Source organism: Eulemur rufifrons, chromosome 7, assembly GCF_041146395.1.
Source record: "Eulemur rufifrons isolate Redbay chromosome 7, OSU_ERuf_1, whole genome shotgun sequence".
Lineage (NCBI taxonomy): Eukaryota > Metazoa > Chordata > Mammalia > Primates > Lemuridae > Eulemur > Eulemur rufifrons.
Window position 1 is genome coordinate 102426115 of NC_090989.1, and position 26442 is coordinate 102452556.

A 26442-nucleotide genomic window follows, 5' to 3' on the forward strand; every position below is an offset into this window, starting at 1 on the left:
ACAGAATATGTTCTCTGATCATAATGGACTCAAACTAGAAATCAACAACAAAAAGAAACAGGAAAATCTATAAACACTTGGAAACTAAAGACTACACTTCTAAATTATACATGGGTCAAAGAAGTCTCCAAGGAAATTTAAAAATTATACACACACACACAGAGTACTGGAGAAAAAAATGGAAAAACAATATATCAGAAATATATGCAACATAATCAAAGCAGTGAGAGTAAAATTATAGCATTGAATGCTTCCATTAGAAAAAGAAAAGTTTCAAATAAATATTCTAAGTTCCTACCTCAAGAAACTAGAAAAAGAAGAGCAAAATAAACCCAAAACAAGCAGAAGAAAACATATACCAAAAAATAAGAACAGGAATCAATTAAATTAAAAAAAAATAGAGAAAAATCAATAAAACAAAAGGCTAGCTCTTCAAAATAATCAACAAAATTTATAAATCTATAGCAAGAATTAAAAAGATGAAAGGAGATCACCAGATCACCAGTATCAGGAATGAAACAGGAAACATCACCATAGATATGTATAGCCAATAAAAGACTAGTAGGCAAATATGAGAAACATTATGATCATAAATTTGACAACTTAGAAGGAATACCACAAACTACTAAAGCTCAACCAAGATATATAACTTGAATGAATAGTCTTATAATCATTAAAAACATTGAATTTGTAATTGAACAGCTTCCAAAAAAATAAATTTCTAAGCCCACATGGTTTCACTGGAGAATTCTACCAAACATTTAAAGATGAAGTAACATCAATTTTATACTATTTCTTCTAGAAAAGAGAAGAGGTGGCACTACTTCCCAACTCAATTTATGAGACTAGTATTATTGTGATACCAAAGCCAGACAGAGATATTACAAAAAAAGAAAACTACCTACTGACATCTCTCACTAATTTAGATACAAAAACGCTCAACAAAATATTAGAAAATCAAATCCAGAAATGTACACAATACACCACAAGTGAATTTATTCTAAGTATGCAAGGCTGGTTCAACATTTTTAAATTAATATATTCTACCATATCCACAAGATTAAGAAGAAAAATCATGTGATCAAATCAAAGGACACAGAAAGTGCATTTAACAAAATGCAACACTCATTCATGATAAAAACTGTCAGCAAATTAAGAATAGAGAAGAACTTCTTCAACTTGCAAAAAAATCTACAAATTACATCATACTTTAATGCAATGAAAGACTGAATGATTTCTCTCTAAAATAGAGAACAAAGTAAGAACGTCAATTCTCACTACACTTATTCAACATAGTACTGCAAGTTCTACCCACTGTGTCAAGACAGGAAAAAGAAATAAAATGATAAGGAAGAAAGAAAACTGTTCATATTTGTAGGTAACATAATTGTGCAGAAAGTTCAAAGGAATCTGCAAAAATACTCCCAGAACTAATAAATGAGTCAGCAAGGCCAAAAGATATAAGATAAAGACTTGGTAACAAAATCATGATCCATCAAAAGGAAAATTGATAAATTGAATCTCATGAAAAGTAAAAACTTTTGCTATGCAAAAGACCCTGTGAAGAATATGAAAAGACAAGCAATAGATTGTGAGAAAATATTTACAAACTACATATCAAAAAAAAAAAAAGGACTAGTACCTAGAATATAAAAAGAATTCTCAAAACTCAGTTTAAGTTTATTCCAATTACACAATGGGCAAATGGAATGAACAGACATTTCACCAAAGAGACAAGTGGCAAATAAGCAAATTGTTACTGATTGAATTGTATCCCCCACAAAATTCATACGTTGAAGCCCTATCCCCCAATATGGCTGTATTTGGAGATAGGGCCTTAAGGAGGTTATTAAGAATAAATGATAAATGAGGTCATTAGGGTGGGGCCAAAATCCAAGAGGACTGGGGTCCTCATAAGAAGAGGAGGGGATATCAGAAATATCTATCTCTTTCTCTGCTCTCACACAAAGAGGAGGTCATATGTGGACAAAACAAGAAGACTGCCACTTACAAGCTAGGAGAAGAGGCCTTCCAGATACCAAATTTCCTGATATTTCCTTCTAAGACTTCTGACCAGAAGAACTGTGAGAAAATAAATTTCTGCTGTTTAAGCTACCCAGCCCATGGCATTTTGTTATGGCAGCCCTAGTAGACTAATACACATACGAAAAAATGTTTAACATCATTAGTCATCAGAGAAATGCAAATTAAAAGCAGAATGAGGCACCAATATCAAATGTTGGTGAGAATAAAGAGAAACCAAATGACTCTCATATTGCTAATGAGAACACAAAATGTTGCAGCCACTCTGGAACACTATTTAGAAATTTCTCATATAACTGCACATGCAACTCCCATACAACCCATCCATTATACTCTGAGCATCTATCCCAAAGAAACAAAAATTTACATTCACACAAAAACCTATATGTAAATATTCAGAGCAGCTTTATTTGTAATCGTAAAAAACTAAGAACAACCCATATGCCCTTCTGTGAATGGTTAAGGCAAACAGTTAAACAAAATGTGGCACATTCATACCATAGACTACTACTCAACAATAAGAAATGAACTACTGATATACACAAGAACTTGGATGAATCTTCACGGAATTATGCTGAGGGAAAAGTATATCCCAAAGATTCTATGGGATACCCTATGATTCTGTTTATACAACATTTGTAAAAAGACAAAATTATAAACTGGTGGTTGCCAGGGGTCAGGGGTAGGGGAGGAAGAAGGTTGGTTGTCACCATAAAGGGGCAACATGAGAAAGCTTTACTGTGATGGAACTGTTCTGTACCTTGACCATATTAATGTTAGTATCCTGGTTATGATACTGTATTATAGTTTTATGAGTTGTTACCATTAGGGAAACTGGGAAAATGGTACACAAGATCTCTATTCTTTCTTACAAATGCATGGTAATCTATAATTATCTTAAAATTAAAAGTTAAATTTTAAAAATTAATCCTAAACACAAATATTTCTGCCCAATAACCTGACATTATGGCTTTTCAGTTTGCTGAAACACTCAGCTGTGATCACTGTGCCACTCTGTGATTGCAAAAAGTATAATTTAGGTTTGTTGTTACCAAAGCTTATCACCACAGAGAAACGTGATAGCTTTAAAATATATTTATTAGAAATAGTAACTGAAAACAAGTGAACCAAGACTTCAATTTAAGTAACTAGTAAGAGAACAAGAAATTTTAAAAAGGATAAGAAATAAACAAATGCAAATAAGAGCATAAGTTAATTAAATAGAAAAAAAGAAACATATTTTATTAATTAAACCAAAATCTGATTCTTTGAGAAGACCAATAAAACAGACAAATCTGTATATTTTCCTAGGAAAAAAGTTCTCTCTCTCTCTCCCTTCCTCTCTTGTCTCTTTTTCAATCAAACAAATAATCAACCCAAGGAAAGAGAAAGAAGGTCATAACAGATACAGAGGAAAACTTTTAAATAAGAGGATACTATTAATACATAATACTAAATATCAAGAAATTTGAAATGCCAAGTGAAATGCTTGATTGTCTAGGAAAATACCAATTTCCAAAATTGACTCAAGAAAAGGTAAAAATTCATAAACAATTAATTGTAGAGTAAACATAATGAGTCATCAAAATTCTACCCCCCTAAAAGATACAAGACATTTTTCATGAAGATCTACCAAAGTTGCAGGAACAGGAAACTCATACGTTATTCGAAATGTCTAGTGCACACAAAACATGGAAAGCTTCTAAACTTACCTAAAAGCCAATCTTTATACCATTAAAAAAGAAAACTATAGGCCAAACTTACCTGTGAACATAGATGCAAATATCTATGTAAAATATTAGCAAATTAATCCAGCACTATATTAAAAGAACAATGCTCTTCATAAACTGTTTCACATATAACCAGTAGTATGGGTAATTATTTTAGTATTACAGAGACACTTTTATTTTAATAAAGAAATGCTCCCAAATCCAAAAGTTTCTGAGTGTCAACATGACATTCAAAAGAAATACTCTTGTAGCATTTCAGATTTCAAATTTTTGGACTAGAGATGCTTACAAGGTCTGTATACTGTAAATATTCCAAAATTTGAAAAAAATCCAAAATCTAAAACATTTCTGATTCCAAGCATTTTTGGATAAGTGATACTCAACCTTTAATTATATTTTTATTTTTTATACTTCTATTATGGCAAGTGATAATGTTTTTCTACTTATTAATATATTCATAAAAATATACATATTTAAGGGAGTATTTATAGAAAAATAGTACAGAGTACTTATAGCAAGAAGGTAAGCAAATACATAAAATTTCAGGAACCTTAAAATATATACCAAATATATACCATTTTGGATCAAAATGGCTTTATATCAAAAATGTAAGTATAGCTTCATATTAGAAAATCTATTAGTCTTATTTACTATTATATATTAACAGATTAAAGGAGAAAAATAATATGACCATCCCAATACAAGTTGGAAAAGCATTGTTAAAATTCAATAACCATTTCTGATTAAAAAATAAACCTTAAAGAACGAGGAAAAAAAGAGGAATTCCTTAAATTAATAAAAAGTATCTTTAAGAAACCTATAGCAAACATCATTTTTAAAACAGAAACACACTGAACAAGTTCACATTCAATTAGAAATAAAGACAAAGATGCACTCTACAAGTTTACTATTCAGCATTGTTCTATAGGTCTAATCCAATTTAATAGGAAGAGGAAAAAGGCATAACCATTGGGAATAAAAAGATAAGACAGGTACTATTTGAATATGATGTGACTGTTTTATGTGTATGTGTGTGTATTACGAGTATATATACTGTATGTTCAAGAGAAATCAATGAAAAAACACATACAACTAATAAAAGAATTCAATAAAGGAGCTAGATATAAAATCAATATACAAAAATCAATAGCATTCAGAAAAGCTAGAAAATATAATGAAGAAAAATATTATACTCCCAATACCAACAAAAGTATAAGTCTAGGAATTAAACTATTTAATAATATAGAATGTATAAGAAAATTATAAAATCATATTGAGGGATTTAAAAAACATCTGAATATATGCAGGGAAAATACTATGTTCTAGGATAAGATGACTCAAGATTATAAAGATGTCAATTCTCAAGATATTTAATTGCTCTGGAAAGTAAATACAACCCTACTCTAAATCATAACACAGAATATTTTATGGAATCTGACAAGATGATTCTAGAGTTCATCCAGAAAAGAAAATATACTAGAAAAGCCAAGATAACCTAATAAGCAAAACAAAGATTTACCTTATAAAATATCAAAACATATTATAAAGCTAAGGTAGCTAAAAATGTGACACTGACCCATTGATAGACAACAGATCAATAGCACAAAATAGAGCACCCACAAATTGGCTAGAAGAGAAATTATTAATATTAGATAACATTTCAGGGGAGAAAGCATGAAGAATTTAATGAATGATATTGGGACAAGAAGGCAGACATCTGAAAAACAACAAACATGAAATTATAAATCCACCTCAAAAATTATACATTATACACAAAATATTACATATAAAAATTAACTTTCAAACCAATTTAAAAGCTAATTCTAAAACAACAATAAGTTGGCCGGGCGCGGTGGCTCACGCCTGTAATCCTAGCACTCTGGGAGGCCGAGGCGGGTGGATCGCTTGAGGTCAGGAGTTCGAGACCAGCCTGAGCAAGAGCGAGACCCCGTCTCTACTAAAAAAAAAAATAGAAAGAAATTATATGGACAACTAAAATATATATATACAAAAAATTAGCCGGGCATGGTGGCGCATGCCTGTAGTCCCAGCTACTCGGGAGGCTGAGGCAGGAGGATCGCTTGAGCCCAGGAGTTTGAGGTTGCTGTGAGCTAGGCTGAAGCCACGGCACTCACTCTAGCCCGGGCAACAGAGTGAGACTCTGTCTCAAAAAAAAAAAAAAAAAAAAAAAAAAAAAAAAATAAAACAACAATAAGTTTTAAACATGTGTTGTTACTTTTACTTGCCTGAATCTATTCTCCCTTCTTGTTTTTGTTTTGTTTTTTTGAGACAGGGTCTCACTCTGTTGCCTAGGATGGAGTGCAGTGGCCCAGTCATAGCTCACTGCAACCTCGAACTCCTGGGCCCAAGTGATCCTCCTGCGTCAGCCTCCCAAAGTACTGAGATTACAGGTGTGAGCCACTGTACCCAACCTAATTTTGGTAGTTTTGGGTACCTAACGTTTTTTTTTTTTTTAGAAGACAAGGTCTTGCTCTGTCGCTCAGGCTAGAGGTGCAGTGGCATGATTATAGCTCCTACCACCTCAAACTCTTAGGCTCAAGCTCTCTTCCTGCCTCACCCTCCCCAGTAGCTGGGACTACAGGCCGTGCCACCACAGCTGGCTCATTTTTTTGTATTTTTTGTAGAGATGGGGTCTTGCTATATTGCCCAGGCTGTTCTCAAACTCCTGTGGCCTCAAGAGATCCTCCCGCCTCAGCCTCTCCAAGAGCTAGGATTACAGGCAGGAGCTACCATACCACACCCAGCTGCTAACATTTATTTTTAAATGGCTTTGAATTTTTAGATTTATAGACTAAGTCTTTCATGGTTTGAAAAGGATGCCAAGACATTAAAATTAGTGGGTGATTTTAAATGACAAATTGGAATAAAATTAAAGAATAGGTTCCTAATGCTATAGGATCTAATCACCAATTTAGTCTCCCTAAAGACACCTCAATGAGCCTATGAAGAGACTTCCAATAGAAAAGTTTTTGCTGGTGTTTTATGATTTTTCCTTTTTCCTATGAATGAAAATTTTTCGATTTAAAGTAACAGTAAATATTAGTAGACCTTGAGCTAATGAATTTAATGAATATCATATGTATGTAAAAGAAACTTTCTTAAACCTCTTAGAATTATTTTTATTAAATTTTATATAAAAGTATGTAATTACATTAAATGCCAGTTGAGCCAGATATTTCTTAGTCCTTCATGCAGAAAATTTTTTCTCATAGTTTCTTCAGTTTCAAATCTGAATAATATTTTATAATATTTGCCTGGAAAAACTAAAAAATTTGAAGTATTTTTTAAAGTTTTTAATTTAGAGGATTTTTGCCTGTCAGGGATTCTTTCATTTGTTGTTTTTCACATTCTACTTTCTTTAATAAAATGTTGTATTATATACAAGTAATACTAAACATGTGAAGTAAAAGAAGTGTATAAAATAAAAACCAAGAAAGTCCCTTTATACCCTGCTGATTGTCATCTTCTTACTGGAGGTAATACCACTTTTAATGGTTCAGTGTGTATCTTGCTAGATCTTTCATTGTACCGTCACATTTATTATATATGGATTTCCTTATTCTTTATCTTTTAATAGGTTAGTTTTTAACATAAGCAATATATTAAATATATTGTTCTATGACTTATGTTTGCCACTTAACTAAATATATTGGTAATTGTTCCATGTTAATGCATATAGATCTACCCTGTTCTTAACTACAGCAATATTTTCCTTACTAAGAATATGCCATAATTTAATCATTTTTCTTTTTAACATTCATAATATTTCCAATTCTTGTTATTACATACAGTATTTATATGTATATTCTTGTGAACATGTGTTTTTCTATAGGATAAATTCCCAAAAGTGAAATTGCTGAAAGCAAGCAAACACCAATATAAAATCTTGATAGGTATTATACCAAATTGTCTTTTGAGAAGACAGTATTAATTTTTATTTTTTTTATGAAGTGGTCATTTTCCTACATTTTGTTAATATTGGAATCTTCTTAATTTTTCTCAATCTCTTGAGTGAAAAAAATGTTTAATGGTTATCTAATTTGTATTTCTTTTTTGCTCATGAGGCTGAACATTTTTCATGTTTATTAGACATTTTATATATCTTCCTGTATTGATTACCTACATACATATATTACCCAGTTTTAATGGGTTATTTTTGTTTATTTGTAGGAATTTTTAAGATAATTTTGGCATTATACTTTTTTTATATCTGTTGTGAATATTTTCTCATGGTTGCTTGTCTTTTTACTTTGTTTATTGTATTTTTTGCACTCCCTCTCTCTATATATATTTTTAAATAATATTCTAAGCCAAATTCTGGTCAGTTAGGGTCCTATGATAAGTTCTTGGGGTTACGAATTACAGAAACTTACTCTAACACTAGCATTAATTAAAAAAAGGAATTTATTGGGAGAGTATGAGGTGGTAGCTCATTGAAAGAAAAAAAACTTAACTACCCTGGCTTTGGAAATGGACAGGAAACAGAGCTTACTCAGGGCTCTGGGGAAGTCACTTTGGGGTGAATTAGCTCAACATTTTCTTCCTTACATCATTTCCTTTAAGATTCAAATCCCAGAAGAGAGAGTCTCATTGGCATGATTTCAGTTACATGACCACCCTCCACCTGCACCTCCTTAGCCTGAGAAAAAGGGTCATGTCACTCAGATCATGCCACTAGATTCCACCCTAGGTGACAGAGTGAGATCTTGTCTCTTTAAAAAAAAAAAAATCACCTGATTTTTAATAGACAAATATTTCTATTAATAGTAAGTAAGGGCCCAGGCATGGTGGCTCACACCTGTAATCCTAGCACTCCGGAAGGCCGAGGAGGGTGGATTGTTTGAGCTCGGGAGTTCGAGACCAGCCTGAGCAAGAGTGAGACCCCCGTCTCTACTAAAAAAATAGAAAAAATTAGCTGGAGAGCTAAAAATATATAGAAAAAAATTAGCCGGGCATGGTGGCGCATGCCTGTAGTCCCAACTACTCGGAAGGCTGAGGCAGAAGGATTGCTTGAGCCCAGGAGTTTGAGGTTGCTGTGAGCTAGGCTGATGCCATAGCACTCTAGCCTGGGCAACAGAGCAAGACTCTGTCTCCAAAAAAAATAATAATAATAAGATATCTGGGGGAAAAATTTGATCCATCTCAATTTATTGATATTGAATTAATCGGTTTCTAATTATTCAGACAGTAAATATATGCCTCAAAAGAATACTTCAGATTATAATTAACAATTATGTTTAAAATCATAATTAATAAATGAACTCAAATGTATTAAATAATAAATTATACCTGATATAGAGAAATTCTAGAAAATCATTCAATGTCTGTTTTCTGTAGTTTTCTTTCAAACTAAATAAATGATAGAAAAGAAAAACATACTCCACCTTTCTGTTTTAGATTCATTGTCAGTTTTGTACTGTTCAAAATCTTGGCTAAGAAACTGTAGTTTTTCTTGAAGTATCTTTTCACGTTCTATACTTCCTTGATAAAATTTCATCTCTTTTTCCATTGCTTTTACTTTTTCTTCCATAGCCTTAAATTCATGCAGAATTAGATAGCTGACTCCACAATACTTACAAACTTTTTCTTCAGGTGACATCTAGGAAATAGAACAAACACTTACTAAAATGATATTTTTTAAAATCTGAAAAATAAAGTTCAACAGAAGATGTTATTGCAACTATGCTGGTCAAATAAAGTAAATATATAGTGTACTATGCCATGCAGCAATAATTATGACATTGCCTACATCTGTATAAAATGTTTTAAACTGGCATATTGACTCTGTCTGACACAAAATCTTAGAATTAGAAGAGTCTTCCAGAGTAATTATTTCTCCATGATATCTCTAAGACAGATTTACTCTTGAAATATTTTCCAGAAAATAAAACTTAAAATGGTGAAAACATCTTTACAATTCTTGTTTTAAGATGAGTTTTCCACAAAGTGGGAGGAAATCTCTGGCTTTTCATTGCCAACTGTCTGTGATCCTGGAGATGCCTCTTGGCTTTTTCAGATCTTATTTTCCTTGTTTGTAAAATTATGGCATTGGACCAAATGAACTCTAAGTTCCTGATCAGTTTCAGCATTTATGATTTTTTTTTTATTTCATCTTGTTATGGGGGATACAGAATTGCAGGTTACATACGTTGCCCCTGTACCGCCTTTCCCCCCAAGTCAGAGCTCCAGGCGTGTCTGTTCCCCAGGTAGTGCGAGTTGCACCCATCATGTAGGTATATATCCCTCCCTTCCCCACCCCCCCTTCCCGAGTCAGCACCTTCAAGCGTGCATTTATGATTTTTATAGAACTTTACATTCTGTCATAAACCTACAAATAGGAAAAACACTTTGAACCTACTCTCTTCTCCCTAAATCAGTTCTTTTCTCTTAGTACATATGGTTATACCCATTTTATAGATTATTTTTAAAAACCTGAGACTATTGAAGCTAAATAACCTGCTGATAATGTGGAGAAGGTGGGACTAAAACCCAGGTCTATTTTAAACCAGCACCTATGCCTTTAACGATTTGTATTATATTTATCTACCAGGTGTATGTCAGCTAAATCTTCTTATTTTTCCTTCAGATAAAGTGGCCAGCACATGGGCAGTGAAAAATGGAATTTCAGCAAAGTCAAGAGAGAGAGATAATTCTTTTTTCTTTCTGAAGTAGCCTCTGCTCGTTTTGCTATTCACAAAGGATAAGAGACAGCTTCATAAAATACTTGCTCCAGAGCACTAAATTGAAATCAATTTTTAGGTTATTCAAGGAGTATTTACTCTTAATACAATCTCCCTTGAGACTGTAAAAACCGCTCCTGTAACTATGAGTGGCTGCCACCATATCTGCCTATCAATGCCATTACACAAATGTTGGCTGGAAGAAATAAATTTTTATAAAGTAAAATTTGGCTCATTTAAACTTTAATAATAAAAATTCTAAATTAAAAACCATAATACAATACCATGGGATATAGATGAATGACTACATCAATCATCTAATTGCCACTGATATCAAATTTATAGATTCATGAAACATTAGGTTTGAAAGAAATTGTAAAGATAACCTGGTTCAAGCTCTAGATGGGTTCACTGAGTTTATTCCAACCTAGATATGTTGTTGTTCAGCCTCTATTTTAACATCCCATATTCTGGAAACAACTTTCTAAAGCAGCCTGTTCCACCTTCTGCCACTTTTGTCTTTCGGGAAATTCTTTCTCATGCTCATCCCAAATCTGTCTCCCTGGAGCATCCATTGGTCCTAGTCCTCTTAGTAACCACGTGGACCAACCCTAGGCCTCTTTCCCACAAAAGTCTTTTTAATATTTAAAGACAGCCGTCAGGATCTCTTCTCCAGGTCAACACTTCCAATTCCTTCAGCTTAGTTTCTTCCTCATTCTAGATTTCTCTGAACTTGTTCCAGTGTTCAATATGTGTTTCAAAGTATGGTGCCCAGAATTGAATAGTTCAGCTTGGTCGGTCTCACTAAAACAGAGTAAGAGAGGACTCAAACTTCTCACATTCTATCTCATTAGTAATATCATTAATAATATCTTCTAATGCAAACTTAGATCACATTGGTCTTTTGTATTTTTAGCAATTATATACTATAACTGGCTTTTATGTTAAATAAAAAAATACTGCGATGAAAACCCACGTTTCATTATACTGAATATATCCAGCATTCCCTTCTCATCTATTTCCTCCTTTTAAAGAATCCACTTTCCAGAGCCCTGGCTGCTGCTGTGTTTGGTGACTAGGACTTCCTCTACCCATCTATCCTACCCATGACTGATTAGTGGACCAGGATTGAATACTGGACACAGAGCACCAAGCCCTAAACTGTGATGAGGCAACTAGGCCTGTAAATGTTGAAGATCCAGGCATTTAGGTCACTTTTGAGGCAGCCATAAGAGAAAAGGGTCATGTACAAGATACAGAGTAAGCCGCATTACTGGAATGAGAGAGAAGAATGAGTAGACGCACAGAAGCTGAGACAAAGACACTGTGGCTCTAGAGAGAGAGGAAAAAAAAAATGGAATCAGTCACTGTCTTATACCCAATGACCTTCCAGTTCTTCACTTCAGTCCCTCTTAAGATTTAGCTGCCCTGATTGTCCTTTAGGATCCATGCCCAATCTTCCTCTACTATTTTCTCTCTTCTCCTTTAAGCTACCTATTCTTTGAAACCAATATTTTCTATTCTATTATGTGAGCATTTAGCTTTTCAGATCCAAGTGCAGAACTGTAAATGTAAAAATCTATATATATATATATATAGATATATATATATGTGTATGTCTTAGGCTCAGCCTTTAGCTATTACTTTTTGTATCCAGGAAATTCTAAGCTTCGTGTCTTTTGCAAATTTGATACTTATAAGTCATTTTATCCACCTAACTCATTGATTTTAAAATACTGAATATGACAAAGTTGAGGACAGATCTCCACAGCATGTCATATCACCTTGGTTGATACTAATCCATTACTCAGTACATTTCAGATACAACTCCTCATCTTGTTATCAAACTATCCAATTATCTTTGTAACTAGCCTATATTTATTTATACTATCTTCAGGAATATTATGACACACTTTGTCAAATGCCTTCATAAAGTCCATATATTCTATGCCTAATCAGTTCCTGGGTCTAGTAACCCTATACAAAATGAAATGGCAAGGCCTACATGCTAGCTCTTGGTAAACATAAAATTGGTCCAAGGGTTACTGTTTTCTCTAATACATCCTCAAAAACCACTCTTAAATAATATATTCTAAAATCTTGGCCGGGCGTGGTGGCTCACACCTGTAATCCTAGAACTCTGGGAGGCCGAGGCAGGCGGATCATTTGAGTTCAGGAGTTTGAGACCAGCCTGAGCAAGAGAGAGACCCTGTCTCTACTAAAAACATAGGAAGAAATTATCTGGACAACTAAAAATATATAGAAAAAATTAGCCAGGCATGGTGGCGCATGCCTGTAGTCCCAGCTACTCAGGAGGGTGAGGCAGAAGGATTGCTTGAGCTCAGGAGTTTGAGGTTGCTGTGAGCTAGGCTGATGCCACAGCACTCTAGCCCGGGCAACAGAGTGAGACTCTGTCTCAAAAATAAATAAATAAATAAATAAAATAAAATCTTTTCAAGTATTAAAATAAAGCTCACAGGTTGTAATTTATGGGCATTTTATACACAGAATGGCATTTTTACACTATCCTCTTACTTTCTACATGTCCTCAAAGATAACCAAGAGTGGCTCAGCAATTCCATCCAAAGATACTATCAACCCCCAGAAATACAATTTACTCAGATCAAGAGACCTGAACTAATTCAGAACAGATGGGTATTTTCTTAAAATCCCATCTTGAGTTTTGGTTCCTTCCTGTTAATTTGAAAAGTATATTGCTTACTCCAAGACATTTTCATCCTTAACTTTTGTTTATTAATCATAGTTTTTTCCCTTCTCCTGGAAAAGTACACTATCCTTATTCTAAAGAAAACTCTTGATGAGTATATACTATTTGCAGCCTGATGCACAAAACAGAACTAGTATAAACTTCGTATTGTAAAAGCTATTAGAATGTTATTTCATCATAGCATTCAAGAGAGGAAAAGCTGAAATAAGTGAAGCAATACATTTTAGAGAATAGGTCTTCTAGAAGTTCAGCAAAGAAAGAGAAAATATGATATTCTTTATGATCTAGGAAACAAGAAAATAAAATTATAAAATAATTTCCACAACAGCTGTCTCTTGACTTCACCTAGTACAATCTGAATCACTAAGGGATCTGTTAAATAAGTATATTGCACAAAAGTTTTTAATGCTATTAAATTGTAAATAATTTCTGTATGCAAACTACACCAGAAAAAATGTAATAACCCTTTCAAATTTAGTGTCTGTATGTACTAATTAGGGCATTTTTTTGAAACTTGAGAAAATACGAAATACTGTAATTATGTTCCCAAATGAAGTAAGTAAAAGTTATCTGGTTTTTTGTGAAATATAATTTATGCTTCATTCTTATAACTTGTGTTATATCATCTTCTCATTTTGAAAGTAAAATAATGACATGCTGTCATTCTTGACAAAAGGGCTATCATTAGCAGGATGTTTTTGCTTTCTACAAGATTCACTTTGGAGGAGACATTAACAATTGGAGTATATTAAACAAATGTAGAACGATTTGAAAATAAATTACAAAACAAACTTCTCAAATGTAGTGTTTGTACTTTTAAAATTATAGTTATTTAATATCAAAATGATATAAATTTTTAAAAAGTTTAAATTACGCTTCAGACCCTTTTCAGAGTTTCTGTCTATACTTTAACTAGAAAAGGCACTCAGTACCCTCCTGCTGCCCAACTGTGGCATTTCTCTGCTCCAAAAATTGTTCTTCTTTCTTCTCCACCCATCCCATGCTTTCTGGGCCTAGACAAGGAGAAAACAAATAAACTAGTCCACAAAGGTAAGAGTAACAGCAGTATAAAATGTTAATCCTTCTAAGAGGTTTTACATTAAAAAAGACACCTTGACTAAAAACAATGAGTGTCTAAGTAAATTTTATTCAGATTGGGAGAAAGATTTTGAGATAGGACAGTGGACTCTTCAAGTCCTTAGTCACACAGACCACCTGACCACTTCATAAGGCCATCAGTACCCCTCCTCATCATTAAGTCGACTTGCTGCTCTATAATTTAAAAATCAATTTGGTAAAGGGCATCTCCTAAAACACCTACAGCTATATTGTACTTAATAGTAAAAGACTGAGTGCTTTTTCCTTAAGGCTGAGAAAAAGGCAAGGATGTCCACTCTCACTGTCCTTATTCAACATAATGCTGGAATATCTAGCCAGAGCAATAAGGCAAGAAGAGAAAACATTATACAAGTTATGCATATTAGAAGGAAGAAATAAAGCTGTACCTATTTGAAATGACATAATTATCTACATAGAAAATCCCAAGAAATCTATAATAAAACTCCTAGAACTAGTAAGTTCAGTAAGGTGGTGTGATGTAAGATACATATAGAAAAATAAACTATAATAAACTGTATTTCTGTATACTCTCAGTGAGCACATGAAAGCTGAAATTAAAAATACCAAAAGAAAAGCCAATACCAATTACAATTGACAAAAAAAATTAAGTCCTTAGGTATAAATATAATAAAACATGTACAGGATTTGTATGCTGAAAGCTACAAAATGCTGATGAAATAAACTGAAGAAGATCTAAATAAATACATGGAAAGACATACTATGTTTAGTATAGTAAAGATATCAATTCTCCCTAAATTGGGATATTGTAATTTCTATCAAACTCCCAGCAAGATGTTTTATGTAGACAAGATTATTCTCGAATTTATATATAATAGAAAGCCAAGGTAACTAGAATAGCTAAAACAATCCTGAAAAAGAAGGATAAAGTTGGAAGAAGCTTTCTACCTGATTTCAAGACATACTGTATCGTTATAGTAATCAAGATTGTAAGGCACTGGTAGAAGGACAGACACATCGATCAATAGAAGAGAATAAAGAACCCAGAAATCAACATACATAAATATGCCAAACTGGTTTTAACAAAGCTGTAAAAACAATCTGATGAAGAAAAGACAGCCTTTTCAACAAATGGTGCTGGTATAATTGGATATTCATAGGTTAAAAAAAAAAAAGAACCTCAACCTAAACTTCACACTTTATATAATCATGGACTAAAATGCAAAACATAAAAATATGATTTAAAGAAATGACAGGAGAAAATCTTCAGGATCTAGGCCAGTATTTCTTATACTTCATACCAAAAACAGGATCTATAAATGGAAAATTTAATACCTGGATTTCATCAAAATTAAACACTTTTGCTCTGCAAAAGACCCTGTGAAGAGAATGAAAAGATAAGCTACAGACTAGGAGAAAATATTTGCAAACCACACATCTAACTAGTACCTAGATTATAGATAATTCTCAAAACTCAACCGAAAAAAAAAAAATTTAGAAAATGGGCAAAAGACATGGAGACATTTCACCTAACAGGATATACAGATGCCAACTAAGCACATGATAAGCAAGTGAAAAGATATTCAACATGAGCGGCCATTAAGAAAATACAAATTAAAACCACAGTGAGATATCACTTCACACTAGTGATAATATCAAATGCTGATAAAGATGTGGAGGAACTGGATCACTCACATATTGCAGGTGAGAATGTAAAATGGTACAGCCACTCTGGAAAACAGTTTAGCGGTATCTTAAAAAACTAAACATATAATTACCATAAAACCTAGCAATTGTACTCATGGGCACTTATCCCAGGAAAATGAAAACATATGTTCACATAAACGAATGTTTATAGCAGCTTCACATGTAATACCCAAAAACTGGATAAAACACAGATGCCCTTCAACAAGTAGGTGAATGGTTAAATAACTAGTACATTCATACCATGAAATACTATTCAGCAATAAGAAGGAATAAACTATTGATACACATAATAACTTGAATGAAGCTTCAGAGAATTACAGAATGAAAAAAGCTAATCTGAAAAGGTTACGTACTACATGATTCTATTTATATAACATTCTTGAAATAATAAAATTATTGGAGACCAGATCAATGGTTGCCAGGGGTCACAGATTGGGAAGAGGGAAGAGATTAGGGAACTTAAGGTGAATGTGGTTATAAGAGGGCAACATGAGGATTCTTTGTGATGGAACCATTCTGTATCTTGACTGTATCAATTGTCAAATATCCTGGTTATGATATCATACTTTAATTTTACTAGATGTTACCATTGGGTGAACTGGGTGAAGGATACACAGGATCTTGTGGTGTTATTTCTTACAACTGCATGTGAATCTACAGTATTTAAAAATAGTAAGTTTAATTTTAAAATAAAAATAAATCAATCTGGCACTAAAATACTAGAGATAAATCTATAAAGACATTTTATTGAGCAACATCAGAAATGCTGGCTTTAAAATATATAAATTACACATAATCTACCTAAATATACTTCCAAAGTATATTTCCTCCAATATCTATCTTCCCACTGGGAAACTTCACCTTAGTAAACTATATGACCTTCTATGGCTAGTTAAGCAAAGTATTTTTGACTACAAATTGACAAATTCAGATTTTTCAAGATTCACAGTAACATTTTTAAAAAACTATTTTTCCTAATGAACTACCTTAGGTCACAATACTAAGTGAATAGTCTCTCCAAAAATTATATGGCTTCCTATTCCTTTTGTCATAAGGTTTTAAAATTGCAATTGCTTAAAAATACACTACACATACACATGCACACACACATCACAACTATCCCAGGATGCTAGGTCTGACATTTCTAAGACCATTTTCTTTTCGTTTTCGTCTTACTTTAACTCAACACAATATCTGAACCTAGCCACAGTGGCCCAAAATGACCTGGAAAATTAAGGTTTTTTTTTTTTCTTTTTTTCTTCCTGGCAATGACAATCTGTGCTTGGAAATATAAAACTGTTATTCTGAATAAATTTCAAAGTTCTAAAGTACTAAAATTACTTTACTGAAACAGGACTAAATGAGCTGTTACTGCTGGGGAAAGGGATTGTTACCCCAGAAAGAACACTGTGCTCTCCAGCCCTTGCATAGCCACTTCTGTTTTGTAAAATAAACAACTCTGATCTCTTTATTCTGTGTCCTGTGTTAATAAAGATCTCCTGAAGCTAAAATCCTATTATAAGTATTCATTTTGTCATCATTTTAAAAAACAAGAGCGATCAGTTTCACTTTTGCAAACTGATTTTTTCCACTCACTTGTTGCTGTTGTTTTGACTTCTGCATATGTCCCCTAGTAAAAACAGCAAAAGGAAAATTATTCATTGCTCTTTTTTAAAAAGAGGAGTCCATATGTCTTTAAAATGGATTGACATTCATGAGGGGAAGAGATATAGTTATATTATTACTTTGCTGATCTTTATATAAGTGTTGTTTCAGTTTTAAATTGTGGCAATAAAATCCTAAACCCAGAACTGTATTATCATTACAAATGCATTCTGCTTTCAGAATACTGGATGAAAATTCCAGCAATGCTGGTGCTTATCTGAGGTCAGAGACAGGTAGGAGTCAGCTCAGCCAAGAGGGCAAGCAGATTTAGAGATATGGTCCAAGTATATACAGAAGTAAACTGTAGAGTCCAGCAGTAGACAAAGAGGACAAATGTGATCTTGCTGGCCAGCCCATGAGTCTCTTTCACATTTTCTGCCACTTAAGGAGACGGAAGTCTGAGAAGTGTTCCATGCTCAGTCAGACATTCTGATAAAAAGCAAAAAGACCTGGGAATGAGAGATTATTTTATCCCTTTTCCCCTAAGATTCCCTGAGGAAATGAAAACAGGGGAAGATGATTTAACAATCTCAGCCTTTTAATCAGGCAACAGATTCTCTAACTATAGCTTATTATCATCGTCCTTATTCTCTACACTTTTTCTTCCGTGGCCATCTCCCCCACCACCTTTACATTTTCTTACAACTCTCCTTTTTCTACTTTTACTCATTTTGCTATTAATAGTACAGTGTAGTACAGTCATTTTCATGTTCTAATTTATCAACCGTCCATTTCCATATCATATAGCAAAAGTACAGAAAGAAATAAATAGGAAAGGCTCTCCCCTCACCTTTTTTTTCTTGATTTTTATACTATCCTTCCTTGCCTTTGCAGGGAAAAAAAAGGAAACACAGCAGGGACTTCTCTAGAAAGAGAAGCCAGCATAAAAAGTAACACATAAAGTTAATAGAAGAAAGGGGAAAAAAGCCTTTGAAAGACTTTTGAAAGGCTTCTCTGTTACTGCACGCTGATCCACCCACCTCAAGTCCTTTTTTCTTCCCATAAAGAAACGGAGCACAATTTCCAAGCCATTATGAAAAAAAAAAATTTTGTTTTCTTCATCTTAAAAATGAAACAGTTCTAATTTGAACTATTCCTGTTACTACCATAAGCTATACATCTATATCTCTAACATTATTTTAGATAGGATGATATACACAAACTGACTAGATATGCTCCCCAATCATTAGACAATTAAGTTAAAAATTACAGACAAAATCTAAATAAATCAAACATAGGTAAGAAGGTATGGAAAACAAATATTTATTTTAAATGATTGTGCTATTATAACTTTTGGGATGCATATACATATTTTGGTTACTTTACAATCAAGCACTCAGAAAAAAGGCTGGCACATAACAGGCATAATAAATATTTGTTGTATAAGTGTATCTAACTTAGGTCTGAAAAAGTGCTAAGCTGCACTTTACATTCTAAACATTAGGCAGGCCAAGGGCTACAATCAGCATACATGTCCGAGACCTTAGGCAGCTGAGCCTCTCCTGGTGTTCCCACTTCTCTGCACTGCCTGGACAGGTGCCTGCCATTCCGACTTCATACTCTGGCCCTGAATTTATGATTAGCGTTTTTTAAACAATTTACTTATAAAGTACCTCAAACATGAGAGAACACACTCTACAACTCTCATCAAAACCTTATCAAAATAAATATATATTTTATGTTTTCAAAACACTGAAGTTGTTAAACATTCTCTAACTTGGCCAGCTTTTTCTCATCAGAAAGCCTCTGTTCCTTTGGCCTGAGATGCCTTACCTGCTATCTATAGAATTACTTGGCCTTCAAAAACCAACTCCAGTTCCTCCTGCATAAAGCTCCCCCTTTGACCATCCTTCTCCATTCTCATAGCAGATACTAGCTTGTATGACACTTAAATCATACACTGTCTTGTAGAGATTTTTTTTTTCATGTCATTATACATTCCCTTCCTGACAGTTGATTAGGGCTTGAAGTGTGGATATTGTTTCTTGTAGATTGTTTTGTTTTGTTTTGCTTTGTTCCTTTTAATCTCTACCACATTAAGGCTAGTATGCAGTTCAGGGTAAGAAAAAGGATATTCCATGTCTTCAAACAATTAAGTGCCATTTCTCGGGTGAGCATAGCTGAGCTCTCTCTGTGCTTAATCTTTTATACCTAAATTAAAAGGTAAAGAGAATTGAATTCAATGATTTAAAGGTCTTTTCTGGTAACCAGACTTCCCTTTCAATTCCTGCTAGGTTGCAGTTTACATAAATCTGAAGGACAGGCAGCAACAGTAAGCATCAAGTTAAATCAACAGCATGATTAATGCCAACAGGCAGCCCAAAGCCACATGCACAATGGACAAAAGCATATCTGAGAGTTGACTGCAATTTCTAATTAAAATATAATGGATTGGAGGTTAATTAAGAGTTGAGTGTAGATTCACGGTAAAACCTGAATGATTAATGATAGCTAAGGTTGAGGTTTTAACTCACAATTTAAGTCAATCATCTTCAAAGAGGTATTTTTAAAATTATACTGTTAACAATGTATGGGTTCCCAAACTAAATACAGGAGAAATTCTTTTGCCTGAGGACAGATGTGAACTAACAAGGAGGAGAGTAGCATAGAAACTGTGAAGAACTGATTGTTAAACAGATTAAATGAGTTGATACATAGTTGACTCGAACATTCCTCACTCACAGTCAAAAATCCACATGTAACTTTTCACTTCTCAAAAACTTAACTGCTAATAGCTACAGTTGCCCATAAGCCCTAGTGATAATATAGTCATTAACACATATTTTGTATGTTACGTGTTTTTTTGGGTTTTTCTGTTTTGTTTTGTTTTGTTTTGTTTGAGACAGAGTCTCACTCTGTTGCCTGGGCTAGAGTGCCGAGGCATCAGCCTAGCTCACAGCAACCTCAAACTCCTGGGCTCAAGCAATCCTTCTGCCTCAGCCTTCTGAGTAGCTGGGACTACAGGCATGTGCCACCATGCCCGGCTAATTTTTTCTATATATATTTTTAGTTGTCCAGCTAATTTCTTTCTATTTTTAGTAGAGACAGGGTCTCGCTCTTGCTCAGGCTGGTCTTGAACTCCTGAGTTCAAACAACCTGCCCACCTCGGCCTCCCAGAGTGCTAGGATTACAGGCATGAGCCACTGCGCCTGGCCATGTTACATGTATTATATACTGTATTCTTACAATAAAGTAGGCTAGAGAAAAGAAAATGTCGTTAAGAAAATCATAAGGAAGAGAAAAGATATTCACTATTCATTAAGTGGAAGTGGATCATCACAAAGGTCTTCATGTTGAGTAGTCTGAGGAACAGTAGGAAGAGGCAGGGTTGGTCTTGTCTCAGGGGTGGCAGAGACAAAGAAGGTGGAAGGGGAGGCAAGAGAGACAGGCACACTCGGTATAACTTTGAGGAAATACATCATAATTTCTGACTTTTTTGCTTTTTCATTTCTCTCAAAATGTTTCTATATGGTACCAATATTTCTTCCAATGTTTGCTTTAGTTGCACTGCCCATATCATAGAAGGGTCCATGCCATTAAAGAAGTCAAAAGCAGTCTTGAATAATCAGAACTCTTCTGGCAGAACATCTAACGTCAGTTGTTTTCTGGCACTGTTTCTTCTATGTCTTCTTCCTCATCGTCTGGCATTGGATCGGAAGCACTCACCTCCATCAAGTCATCTTCTGTTAATTCCTCTGGTGTGGTGTCTGTTAGCTCTTGAATTTCTCCAAAATCAGTATCTTAAAACTCTTCACCCCCACCTTTTTTGCCATGTCCACAGTCTCATGATTTCCTTGATTGGCTCTGTTGTAAATCCTGTGAAGTCAGGCACATCTGGACACAGTTTTCTCCAGCAGAAATTTATCGTTCTGGGCTTGATGACTTTCAGTTTATTCTATAATCATGGCATCTTTGGTGGTGTAATCCTTCCAGACTTTTATGATGTTCTATGAGGGTTCTCTTCCACAGCATTGACAATCCCTTCCATGGAGTATTGTGTGTAATGAGCCTTAAAGGTTCTTATGACCCTCTGATCTAGTAACTGAATTAGAGACGTTGTGTTTGGGGGCAAGTGGGCCACTTCCACACCATCAGTGTTGAACTCATGGAGTTCTGGGTGGCTAGGGGCAATGTCTAAAACCAAAAGCACTTTAAAAGATAGTCCCTTACTGCCAAGGTACTTCCTGACTTCAGAGACAAAGCATCGATGGAACTAATCCAGAGAAAGAGTTATTGTGCAGGCCTTCTTGTTGTACAACCAAAAGACTGGTGTTTCTCTTTTCCCTTCAAGGCTCCGGGTTAGCAGCTTAATAGATAAGGATAGTACTGATCATAAACTCGACTGCATTTGCACAAAACTGTAGAATTAGCCTATCCCTTCCTATCATAAATCCTGGTGCTTGCTTCTCTTCCTTATTAGTAGATATCCTCTGTGGCTTTTTTCTTCCCCCAGTATAGGGCACTTTCATCTACATTAAAAACCTGGTCAGGCAGATATTTTTTCTCCTCAATGATTTTCTTGATGGCGTCTGGGAATTTGTGTGCTGCCTCCTGGCTGGCAGTAGCTGCTTCTCCTGTTATCTTGACATTTTTTAAGCCAAATCTCTTGCTAGAATTATCAAACCATCTTTTGCTGCCATTAATTCCTCCAGCTTTAGATCTTTCACCTTCCTTTTGCTATAAGTTGTCATATAATGACTTCTCCTTTTTCTCAAATCTTTATTAGAGTCTAAAGATATGACTTTCTTATTGCAATCCTGCATCCACATAAAACTGCATTTTCAATATGAGATAAAAAAAAAAAGTATTTCTGAAAAGGTGCAAAGTTTTTACACCTGCTGGTGTAGCTACAGCTATGGCATCACAAATTTCTTTTTCTTTTTTTACAATGGTCTTTACACTGGATTCATTTATCTTGAAATGGTGGGTAACCACATCTGCAAACCTCAATCTATAGTACATATCAAACAATTCAACGTTTTCTTGTAATGTCATGACTTTGTTTCTTGAAATATTTCTAGCATCACTAGTGGCACTTTATATGGGTCCCCTGGTATTATTCACGGCTTACAGTACTGCACTAAACATGATGAAAAACACACAAGAACAGCAGGGGATCACTTTTTACTAGAAAGATGAATGTGGAGATGATTGGTGTCACACGACATTTTAAGCAGATAGTCGCAACAATCGAGCTCACCACAATAGCAACAGGAGGTTGCTATGAAATTATTACAGTAGTGCAGTATACAATAATTTTATGCAGTTAAGACTATATCTTTACATTTATTTATATTTCTCTTAACTGTGAATGGCACCACGGACAGTCTGTATTTGTGTGCATAGTTTTGATATGCTGGAACTTTTTATAATAGACTTGTATATATTTTATAGTTGATACAAAAGACTAGTAACTACATATTTTTTACACATTCATAATATATCTAACTTTTTCTTAATTTTTTCAATATTTCTAGGCTACATGGTTCATGTGTTGTTTTTTTTTGAATTGTTGCAAATATCAAAAAAATTTTCCAATGTATTTATTGAAAAACATTTGTGTAAAATTAGACCTGTACAGTTCAAATCCATGTTGTTCAAGGATCAACCGTATATGACAGGACTTAAAAAACAGTGCTTGGCACACAGTAAGTGGCAAGAATTAACACAGGTGAAATTGCATTATACAGAGACACAGAAATCTAGCTTCATAAAAACTTACAAACATTGACATTTCTGGGGCCTTCTTTTCATTAGGGCTCTACAACTAACTGGTCAAATACTGTACTGGAACTACATATTTGTCTTCTTCCATAGGAACAAAATTCTTTACATGGAATTGAATTCTACAATTCTACCCATCATGATGATTCCCATTCCCACTCCACCAACTCATTCAGATCCTGTGACCAAAATAAATATAAAATCTCTGAATTCATGCCCCTAGGTTTTAAAAGTCTCTAACTGCTAAAATGCTCTTACTGTTACAATAACACAATATAGTACTGTACCTTTTGGATTTCTTCAGGTAAAGCATGCATGGGAATGTGACGATCCATAATTTCCCAAAATATGCTGGGACAGCTCTGAAGCAAAACAATCTAAAAACATTGATAGCAATAGTCAGAACTGAAATGTTGTAAAGAAAATTCAAATTAAGATGATTTATAAACTCTTAGTATTCGGGGACGAATGGGGATAACTGTTTCAACAGTTGTTTTATCAACTCAATGTCAAAATGTACAATTGGGGTTTTCTCAGTTGTTAGGCCAATAGAACAGGAATGAATTATAGAAAGAAATTGCTGAATTAGAAATTACATTTTCTCTTTTACTAGAACTTTATAGTCTAATAGTAATTTCTGTTGTGGTTTACTACTAATTATTTGTTTTGCAAATACAGAATAACTGTAAAATTTTAATTAAACATTTATTTCAGTATATTTTTTTAAATCATCAAGTTTTTTTGAAAAGCTGCTAGGAAAAATCTAAATATCATATTTTAGTTCAGCAAATGGTAAGAACAGCAATTGTGGCATGAATGCTGGTTTAAATGATGAACTACAGAAAAAAACATTTAGAATTACCAGATTAAATATGATATGCAGGCACTGAACACAAGAAGAGTGGTCAAAGCATTAGAAGTGCCAATTTTATCTAATATGGACATTTATATAGTTGTATGCAGATATTTTATATTTAATAGATTTTCTTTTTCCAATAAAAGGAATTCAATATAAAAATCTATCACTATTTTCATAAAACCACAGACAATGAAGGAAGAAACACTTTGGGTTCTTTTTTATTAATCCTTCCCAAATATTCAGAAAGAATAGACAGTCTAGTTTCAGGGGATATTTATATATATCTAAGGGTGGGGAGCAAAGTCAGATAATACAGGCATAATTCCACTGCAGGGAAGAAGGCCTGAGGGCCATGAGTTATAGACAAGAGCAGAAAGAAAGAGTTCAAGAAAGAAAAATGTCTTATGTTTAGTATGTGGGTGGGGAGTTAGTGAAGACTTCCTCAGGTTTACATTTGATCAGACCAGGAATTTGACAAAGATACACTAGAAAGGCACAGTACTCTATCAGAAAGAGCAACCCCAGCCACAGCAAGGTGGCAGGAAGATTGTAGTTGACCAAAAGTCCTATAGTGGCATTATTCTTGAAAATTGTGCAACCATTGGTGGAAGAGAGGATTCCTCATCAGGTATTAACACAAATACTTATTTCAATGAGTTGCTATTTAAAATAAAGAACCAATGAGATTTATGTCTTCCCACATAAAACATAATATGACATGGGGTGAGGGGAAGTTAAAGTTAACTGAGGTCAATTATGGAGGTAAAGTTAACTATGTTAACATAGGCCCAAATGGCTAAGTACATAATATGATGTTTGGCAGATTGTCACAGTCAGGTGGCAAGAGCCCAGAATGCTCATTATTTTCATTTCTGCCATTTTACAATGGATTTGCCTTCCGTAAAATAAAATGGTACCATCTTCAACTCTCCTAGGAGTAGAATGTTTCCTAAAATTACCAACTAAAAATATCCTTTTAAAGTTTTCACCCATTAAATTATTTGAGAGTAAAGATCTGAGTGACAGTATAAGGCATCAGTAGAACAGTTTTTATTTAGTACCTTCATTGTGAATCTAATCCAACTTTATGGCCTTACTATACTAAGAGGAGGAATTGGTAGGTTCTTATTATTGAGGGAAAATTAAAAATAAAATATCCTGCCAACCTAGAAAATTATCCACAATGCAGAAAGATAATTTTATTAGCAAGCATTTAATTAGACTTCACAATCTGCTAATGAGATCACAAAGAAGGAAATTCCATTCTATTACAGCCAAGGAGACACAATCCATTACATACATATTCTCAAGAAAATTGGTAACTTGTCATGTTAAGAGGACTTAACACAGTTTGCTATATGTTCTTTTATTGTTCATCTTAAATCCACCTAGTATTTGGGGCAGCCATCTGTGTTAGCTAATTGCATTCATCCGAAAGAATTCATATCTCTGTAACTAAGCAAGTGGTTAAAACTATTAATAGGAGTAAGGCGCCTAAACTGCCAAAGTGATAAAGAAATTGATGTTTTACATTACAAGGAAATGGCTTCCAGGCCCTCAATAAAAAGATTCCTGAGTTTTTTTAACAAAGATTTGCATACCTATTACAGGAATAGAGAAGGCAGTCACAAATACTAGGTTTCTCAATAAAAAGAAGTGTCTCTTTCCCGTTTGACAACATGGAAATTTTGTTAACTTTTAATTTACTCTTAACATTATTTCGCGTGTTTTACCGAACAAGTCCCTTTAACTTTCACATTACACATGTGTACACTGCCCTTTTGCAAGATGAGGTGTGGTGATAACTGGCTGTAGATTACTTAGGTGTTTGTGAATCTGCTAACAAGAACATGAAATTTTTTCAAACGCTGAAACGTCCTTTCTCACGCCAGTGTCACGTTGGGCCATTAACTCCCGTTCAGCTTTCAGGCTCTTACGTAAAGAACCATTCCCTTGGCGTGATTCACCCAGCAGGTCGGGGGCAGGTGAAGGCGGGAGTTCACGTCCTTACACTTTCCTAAAGCAGCGGGATTTTCCAAATATAAACCAACTGCAAGGCCAGACAAAACTGTTGGAAGGGATTTTAAACCTGTCCCTTTCTAACCCCGTTCCCTCCGGACTTGCTGAGGCCGGAAGAGAAGGAGGAGGGAGCGGGGATGAGGAGGCAGAGCCGCGCATTCCTAGAGGCGAAGGCGGGGGGTGGGGGGA

At 34.2% G+C, this 26442-nt stretch overlaps 1 protein-coding gene across 1 annotated transcript in view; it reads right to left on the bottom strand.

The window, feature by feature from the left end:
- Positions 1–23752, bottom strand: part of LEKR1 (leucine, glutamate and lysine rich 1) — a 175705-nt gene extending 151953 nt beyond the window's left edge. The window contains exons 1-2 of the mRNA XM_069473050.1: positions 23663–23752; positions 9179–9393 (exon numbers count right to left, since the gene is read on the bottom strand). Coding sequence (XP_069329151.1) covers positions 9179–9393; positions 23663–23710 — 263 coding nt within the window. The 5' untranslated portion in view covers positions 23711–23752. The remainder of the gene's footprint in view (positions 1–9178; positions 9394–23662) is intronic.
- Positions 23753–26442: the final 2690 nt, after the last annotated feature.